At 28.9% G+C, this 8,926-nt stretch overlaps 2 protein-coding genes across 4 annotated transcripts in view; one reads left to right on the top strand and one right to left on the bottom strand.

Annotated features, from left to right (window-relative positions):
* LOC108693241 (putative fatty acyl-CoA reductase CG5065) overlaps positions 1-6,407 on the top strand; it is a 23,431-nt gene extending 17,024 nt beyond the window's left edge. For all 3 annotated transcript variants that reach the window (XM_018202085.1, XM_018202083.1, XM_018202082.1), the window contains exons 4-10: positions 1,031-1,194; positions 4,523-4,658; positions 4,723-4,922; positions 5,183-5,435; positions 5,506-5,696; positions 5,781-6,038; positions 6,111-6,407. In XM_018202085.1, the coding sequence (XP_018057574.1) occupies positions 1,031-1,194; positions 4,523-4,658; positions 4,723-4,922; positions 5,183-5,435; positions 5,506-5,696; positions 5,781-6,038; positions 6,111-6,249 (1,341 nt within the window). In that variant the 3' untranslated portion in view covers positions 6,250-6,407. The remainder of the gene's footprint in view (positions 1-1,030; positions 1,195-4,522; positions 4,659-4,722; positions 4,923-5,182; positions 5,436-5,505; positions 5,697-5,780; positions 6,039-6,110) is intronic.
* Positions 6,408-6,416: 9 nt separating this feature from the next.
* Positions 6,417-8,926, bottom strand: part of LOC108693243 (40S ribosomal protein S3a) — a 3,834-nt gene continuing 1,324 nt past the window's right edge. The window contains exons 2-5 of the mRNA XM_018202088.1: positions 8,808-8,911; positions 8,065-8,387; positions 7,115-7,276; positions 6,417-6,625 (exon numbers count right to left, since the gene is read on the bottom strand). Coding sequence (XP_018057577.1) covers positions 6,473-6,625; positions 7,115-7,276; positions 8,065-8,387; positions 8,808-8,911 — 742 coding nt within the window. The 3' untranslated portion in view covers positions 6,417-6,472. The remainder of the gene's footprint in view (positions 6,626-7,114; positions 7,277-8,064; positions 8,388-8,807; positions 8,912-8,926) is intronic.

The following is an 8,926-nucleotide window of genomic DNA, read 5'->3' as shown; positions in this document are numbered from 1 at the left end:
ATATATATATATATAATGTTTCATAATTTAATTCCTATGGAATAAAACTTGTATTCTTTTTATTTTATTTAATATTTTTTCCCTAACAAAGAATTTCAAGACAAGCAATTTGATGTGATTATGTTATGTTTTTCAGTCATTTAAACAGAAATTATGGTCAACTATAAACGCTTATTAATAAAGAAAATTATAAAATATATTTAAAAACTCTTATTTCGAAAATTAACAGGAATAAAAATCTAAAAAAAAGTAACTAAATATGTATTTTAATCCGAGAAATATATTTTAAAAATCAGCAAAAAGTCACCAGAGATCGGTGACGAAGGCCGTTCGATTTACCGTGAAATGTTTCATAAGTATAAAATAGGCATCGAAATTAAATCATGTAAAAAAGTATTATGCGTATATTATATGCCTATAACAAATTTCTTATTATGCTTACATAGAAAAAATAATTTTGTTAGTATATCTAATAATTTAGCTAAATACAGATCTCTGAAAATAATTTTTTTAAACCATCAAATAATTATATAAGGCGCTCAAATATAAATGAACGATGCTATGAACAATTTTAATATTTTAACAAATTAGCTTAATTTAAGTGTTCTATATAATTATTTTGATGGTTTAATAAAATTATTTTTAGATCTATATCTAACTAAATTTTTAAATAATTTAACAAAATCGTTCTTTCCGAATATATTTTTGAACTTACGTATTATCATCTATCAAAGAAGAAATCTTGTTATGTATTAATTATCTTTACTTACTGGTTATATTAATGGAAATTCTATTCATGGATAAATTTGATCACGAACACCAGGAATAATTATATTCTTATAATGTCTTTTCGTAATAATGACGTAACAATACGTTAATGATCTACGTGGTGTATATTCTCTAAGACTTTTATATATATAATTCCTTTGGATTGCTTTTACTCACCTTGTTCTTGCAATGTACGATTATATATGACCTTCAAACAACTGGCGAGTAATGAATTCACTTTAAATTAAAATTAAAATTATAGCTCTTCGAGAAAGTTAGAACTCAAAGAGGATTGTCGGCGCTTGAGAAAGCAGTAACGGCCATTAGCGGAGATGTGACATCACCGGGACTTGGATTATCACCAGAGGATAGAAAAATACTTATCGAGAATGTTAATATCGTGTATCATGGAGCAGCTACTGTCAGGTATCGATAATGAAAAGAAGTATGTCGTTACTTCTATTTCGATTTTGAAGTAATTTGATTACGTTATAAATTTAAAGTATTTAAACTATTATTTCTTTAATAAAAAAAGGCAGTTTTAAAAATATTCAGTAAGCAAAATTTAGCGATTTGCAGTATTATTTTAGTATTACTCTAAATTCACATTAAACCTCTGTACTGCTAGCAGACAGATAATCTAACAGCAGAAACTGAGGAAAATGTGTCATTTCGTAATCATTTAAATGGAATATATCACATTAAATGGTTACGAAACGATAGATTTCTACGGTCAATCTGTCTCATTCCGTTAATAGATTCTGTTATTTTCGCTGGCACTTTCCGCTTGGCAAATAAAATTTGTAACGAACACTTTTCAAAATCTGTTTTTAAAAAATCTACGTAAACCTATTATTTTTTTGGTTTACATTCTGTTTCATAAATGTCATGACTGTATAAATTATATCTATACAGTCATGACAATATAGATTATATTATATAGAAAATATCTTGGAGACTCATTTAGATCACCTTGATAAAAAAAAATTTTGATATTTTAAAAAATTCTTCATATTTTAAATTTATGAAAACATTTAAAAAATTTCAAATTTTTTCAAATTTTATAAATTTAGGAAATACCTCCCCTAACAGTCTGTAATAAGTCGTAAAAAATACGTGAAATAAAAATAGGCTACACATGCGCATTAAATAAACGTTAGCAAATGTATTTCATTTGAATTTCGCGAGGAACCAAATGCTTGCCTCTGTCCTTCTAGGGTGCAATAAAGATTCAGCTTGATCAGATCCTTTAAAAGGATCCTAAAGCCATCTGTATTACTGACTATCGTAATTTTTATATAACAATGCCTTTTATTAATTATTATCAGAAAAGGAAAGTTAGTTTTCTTTCAGTTTTACAATTATTTTAAAGCAATCTCATTATTTTGTTTTATTCAAATTCTCTCTTTATATATAAAAAGCAAAAACTTCAATGTATTTCTCGCTTATGACGTCACAATTCATTATGATTCGTAGCGATTACTCAAGCGATTACAGGATTGAGTAATGTAGAGCTGCGAGTAGTTTTTTATGTATAATTTAATACCATGTATAATATGTATAATATCATGGGCGTTCGCAGAATTTTTTCTAAGGAAGGGGGAGGGGGATACTCTTGCTAACGTAAGGAAAAAATGTTCAAATATTTCCTTTAGTGACCTAATTCCTATAGTGTCGAGTTGATCTTTTTTTGTCACTTATTCATTTCTAATGTACTCACTTTTAAATTAAAAGCTTCCTTACCTGAAAGTAAGTGTACGCCGAAGAAGGTATTTCGTTTTTTGGGTTTTTTATTTTTTTTTTGTATTTTTATCATTCTTATTTTACAAAACTTTTTGTTATTCTTATTTTATAATTTCTTATTAAGTTTACATTTTTTTCATTTTCCTCAAACAAAAAAACTAATTTCCTCTCGTTCTGCTCAAATTTATCTATCACTACTATCTAATAGCTCTAAAACACGCTTTTATTCAATACGCGTCTCTTGACTAGAGGAGGGCAAATGCTCTTCTTTGCCCTCCCCCTCTGAACGCCCACGTATAATACATATAATAAAACGTATGTATAATACGTATATAATATACGATATTATAAAAACCATAATACGTTATGTTTAATACATGCCATGTCCAACCCTGCTCAAGAGTTTTCACTAAGGTTGTGTTTCAAAATTTACTGCACGTACTAAAAACCTATAGTGCATGTATAGATTTTCAGTACTAATAGTAAATTTTGGAACAGCTTAGGAAGGCCGGATTTGACCGGAGGATCTCCTTAAAAATTTGGTTCTAAGCACATTTTTTGTAAATAATAAATAGAAAAAAGCGAAACGTATATATATAATAATTAACATTTTAATAATAACACTACTAATTTATTAATATTTGAAGCCATCAAACTTATAAATAAAATCGAAAAACATATACAATATTAACATTATAACATATGCAATATTAGATAGAAAAAAGCCAAATTGACTTCAACAGTCCTTCTATATAGACAATTAAATAAAAAATAGTAAAAATTTTAAATTAAAAGTCTCTTAATATTAAAAGTCTAAGTTTTTTGTAGCGTTTTGTATAACTATATTTTATATACTTTTTATAATGAACACATTTGCGTTGATCTAATTGTGAATATTTATTTATTGTTGCTTGATTCTTATTAGCCTTTTATTTTATTACATTGTAATTAAAAATTTAATCATATATGTATAGTTAAAAAAACTTTTTAGCAGAACTAAGAACATGAAAAATGATGAAAAGTTACAAAAGAGCATCACAAAAAAGATAGCAATTTGAATTTCGCGAGGAGCAAATGCTTGCTTCTGTCCTTCTAGGGTACAATATTCAGCTTAATCATTTAAAAGGATCCTAAAGCCATTTGTATTATTGACTAAATCATAATTTGTATAACAATTACTTTTTTCCTGTTTTACAGAAATTTGAAAATCTTTTTCCAGGATTAAAATATACGTATTTAATGAGTTTATGCCGAGAACGATAAAACAATTTTTCTTAAAATTCAAAGTTTTTAATTTTTTGTTGTTCGTGGCATAAATTTTATTTCACAGATATGTATTAATATGTATACTAGGAAAGGATTTTCGAATCTCTGTAAAAAGAGAAAAAAAATAATTGTTATACAAAAATTACGATTACGGTAATATAGACGGCTTTAAGATTTTCTTTAAGGATTTCATTTCCTAGTTGTGTATTTAGCTATTTATATTACGGTTTCAAAAGATACTTTATTTAAAATAAATTGAGAATGTTTTAAAATGTTATACAATTCACAGAAATTCTGAAAAATTATATGAAAATCCTTAATAAAAAAAATTCTTATACTTCAAAACGATTATATTTTAATATTCATAAAGATATATTTAATAAAATATTTTAATTTTTTCTGTATTTTATACATTTTCTTCGGAAATTTTAAAATCTTAGAATATATTTGGAATTTCAAATTTCACATATTTAAAGAATTTTAGAAAACATATAAAATATATAATACTTTCTCAAAAATCTGGTGTCCCAATTAATATAAACGTAATTCTGAAGTGTTCTAATTAATATAAAAAAATTCGAGAAATTTTCTATAAAGTTATAAAATTAAATAGAAATGAAACTTAAACTATATGTGAGGAAAAAATTTTCTAGGACAGCGTTGCTTTATAATTATCGATTATATATAACTTTCATTTATGATTTATTCCACTAATAAATGATATTCTATCATAATTTTCTTACAGATTCGATGAACTGTTGAAGAGAGCGGTACTACTAAATACACGTGGTACGAAACTGATGATAGAGCTAGCCAAAGAAATGAAACATTTACTTGTGTTTCTTCATATCAGCACGGCTTATTGTCATCTCGAAGAACAGGTCAGTTACTGAATACGCATATCCGGATGCTCAAAAAATGCTAAATAAGAACCGGCTTTGATAGATTTTGCGCGAGAAAACGTATCCTCCACCTGCGGATCCTCATCAAGTCATCAAATGCGTCGAATGGATGGACGATGACGTAGTCGAGGCAATGACGGACAAAATCTTAGGGAAATTACCTAATACTTACGCTTTCACTAAAGCATTAGCGGAAAGTCTTGTCGAAGAATCTATGTCACACATCCCAGCAATAATTATGAGGTACCAACGAGAAGGTCTCGTTCAAATTCATAGATAATGAATACCTGATAAATATCTCCATCACAATTTTATCATTTGATAATATTCTTAAGGCTTTCACGAGCACTTTCTATATAGAAATCATGCATTTCGCGGGTTATCTCCGTATTCAAATTCATTCTTAGAATAAAAAATGTTTCGTGAAAATTGCAGTTCACAAAATTTGTATTCTAAGAATGATTTGAATACGGAGATAACCCGCAAATTTTATCATTTGTTAGACCGAGTGTAATTATTCCTATCTGGAAGGAACCGATACCCGGATGGACGGACAATATCAATGGACCTACCGGTCTTTTGATCGGCGCTGGCAAGGGAGTAATCAGAACAATGTTCTGTAATGAAAATGGTTATGCTGATTATCTACCTGTCGATATTGCCATCAATGGTCTTCTTCTTGCTACATGGAATTTTATTTACTTTAAGGACTACGAAAAACGTGTTTTTAATATGACGAGTAGTGCTGAGATTAAAGTAAATAGAAAATAATAAATGTTATATGCATTTTTTAACAATATCGAAATGAGATTTTTATCCTCTACAGATTACTTGGGCAGAAATAATTAAACGCGGCCGAAAGATAACGGAAAGGATACCTCTAAATGGAGTCGCTTGGTATCCAGGTGGTAGCTTGAAAAAATCGCGATTAATGCACAATATTTGTATATTGTTCTTTCACATGATTCCTGCTTATATTATCGATGCATTTCTTTTTCTGGCAGGATATAAACCGATGTAAGTCGAGAGTTTAAATCAATATATAAAGGGTATTTACACAAGTTTGCTCATTTTGCTCATATATACTTGTTTGTATCACAGCATGTGTCACATACAACGCCGTATAAACAAAGGATTTGAAGTTTTTGAATATTATGCAAATAATCAATGGGACTTCGAAAACAAGCACGTTGAAGACATACGGAAAAAGATTAACAACACAGAACGTAAAAACTATCAAGTGCATGGCAACGACCTGGATATAGATGAATACTTTGAAGATTGCATTCGAGCGGCTAGAATTTACATCTTAAAAGAGATGCCAGAAACGCTGCCTGCTGCTCGTCGACATTTGAGAGTGTAAGTTTGAAATCGTATGAGGAAAAATCACTTTTTCCTGCACACCGATTCAATGTCTTTTCTTTGTTGCAGTATGTATTGGGTGGATGTATTCACGAAGATACTTTTCTTTGTGTTTATTATATACCTACTAGCTTCCTGGAGTGAAAGTTTTAGAATGTTACTTTCGAACAGTATAACATATATTATAAATGAACTAATGAATTTATAATTTAATTAAATAGAATTGTTTTTACTGATCAAGCTTATTGATCCAATCAATTCTATCATTTAATCTCAAGGACGCGATAGGGGTTAAGTATATAGTGGTAACTTGTGGCACACACTGCAACCTGTAGTGTGAACTAAATACGGGTAAAAAAAATGTGAATAAAGGTGTTATTTACACAATCTTCTGATTTTTATTTTTACGAAAGATTTTAAAACATTCATCTTCAAACAGACTCTTGTACTGGTGGTTCATAACCTTCCGGTCTGTCTATCTTAGAACCACTGTCTCCAGCTTCCTCACTCTTGTTACCTCCTCCATCTCCGTGTAACTCTAATAATTTGCTAAGCTCGAAGCGTGGTTTCTTCAATACTTTTACCTAATAAAATTATATTTTCTTATTTACTGGTACTCTTAACATTCTATTAACATTATTAAGGACCAACAAGAATGACGAGTTAATTCTAAAACTTATTATCTACACCGTGCTCACAATGAAGATGCGTATCTGTACTTTACCATATAGAAATCATGTGATGTGATACTTTTGGCTCATATTTTATGAAATTGCAAAATCTGCTATAGAGCTTTTGCAATTTAGTCCTTAAAATATTATAATAAATAAGATTATCTGTACCTCAACTACACTATAATGCAGATCGAATGAGATATCAAGACAAAATTTTATTTTGTTCTTTTTTAAATATCACTTTGTAGTGGATTACAAACAATTATTTTAATTTATCAAAATATCGCATTTACAATACAAAAATTGAGAGATCACATTCCTATTGACCCTTAATATTTATAAAAAATAATCGTATTTTTGCAATTATATCTATATTATATCTATATTATTATTATTTACCTTACGAATATAAACATCGTGCAGAGGATAAATTCCCTGTGAGGCTTTCTCAATGTCCTTCGCAGTGGCATCCGGAAGCAGTTTACTAACCACGCCTTTCAAGTCAGTTTTGGTAACATCTTCCGTAATGGTTTCAACCATCTTCTGTCTAATTTTCTTTACCTAAATTGAACCATATTATATAGATGAGAAATTATAATATAATACTTTTGAGGTTTTTTCACAGGTATTTTTTTCAGAAATGCCAAATGGTTTGCGAATTATAATCGTGTCGTGACCCAATGCCAACGTTTCATGAATTTTGCCATTCATTTCATTACTTTCTCTCACCCTGATGAAGTAAATAATAAGTTGGCAATGAATCACAACACGGTGATAATCTGCAAACCTTTTGGTGACATCTCAAAGGAGGAATGATATAGATGAAAAATTAAATAAAAAAAATAATAGAAAAACATAATAGAAGGCTTCTCTAGCAAAACAAATAAAAATGGAAAATGTTATATAAACAGCATCAATAAAACACAACTAATTCATGATTAGCTTGAAATTTATATATTAACATTTTATATGTTATTATATAGATAGAAATTGACCCCTTTTTAACATTCTCTTTTAAGCGCATTCGATTCACTATGATAGAAGTTATGTTCAGAAAACCTAAAAGTAATATACTTTCAAAAAATAAAAAAAATATCTTGTGAATGAAGACATTTGTATTGAGACATAAATGTCTGCAATTAAATAAAAAAATCTTTAATCTATATTACAAATATCATGTAGCATGTTCATATATCACTACTTACTGAAAATGAAAGTAGTGTGGTAAGAGACTGCATTAATATATGCAATACCTCCTTCCATTCAACTATTGAGAAAGTTAAAATGGATAATAGAATTGCATGTAACAACAGAATTGCATGGGACAAATAATTCACTGGAATACAAACCTGCGCATGCTGGGCATAACATGTCTTCCTCGTGCTCAGCTGATCCTTATTTGTGAAACCAATACAGAAAACTCGAAGCAGATAGCCATCCGTGGTCTTCACATCCACGTTGGCTTCAATCAAAGTTTGCCATTTTTTTACCATTGATCTAAGTTTATCCGTTGTCAAATCCATCCCATGAAAATTGGTTAATACGTTACGACCTTGAACATCTTCGGCAATCAGTCTGAATTTTCGGAAGGACCTCTCTGCATCTTGATCGCTTTGTAAATCAGCCAGAGACACTTCAAATACTCTGAACTTCAATCCCTCCGAAGCGATCTCTGCAGAATGAAATAAATATCTTGTAATAATTATTAACATATTTGTTATATAACACATGAGTATTGCTAAATAATATTAAACTTTCAATTTATGCCATGTCAATCATTAACTTAACCATAATTAATATATATGCAATTATTTATATTTCTAAAATGATAAAGAGACTTAATAAAAATAGAAAGCTATAAAAAATATACTGTAACAGATAAATATTTGAATTTATTATAATTAATTCGTATTTTGTGGCATTACAAAATAATTCACTTAGCGTGAAAGTCAGTCACAATAGACAGTAAATGTGTACATGTGAGATAATTACGAAAACTAAAGGGGTATAAAACAAGCTATATGCAACTTGTAATTTATATACAAAAAGATATTCTATTTTAATTAGAAAGCTTAATGAAAATAAATCTTACTTGTTCCTTGAGTTCTGTTAACCAAAGTTTTTCCAACCTGCCGATTGGCAAACATAGATGGTGCTTTAACATCATACCAATCCTTGCGAGTAAAAGGATCCACACTGAAATAATAGCAT

Source organism: Atta colombica, unplaced genomic scaffold (genome assembly GCF_001594045.1).
Source record: "Atta colombica isolate Treedump-2 unplaced genomic scaffold, Acol1.0 scaffold89, whole genome shotgun sequence".
NCBI classification, from domain to species: Eukaryota; Metazoa; Arthropoda; class Insecta; order Hymenoptera; family Formicidae; genus Atta; species Atta colombica.
The sequence above is the reverse complement of the archived record's forward strand: the minus strand, read 5'-3'. Positions and strand labels throughout refer to the sequence as shown.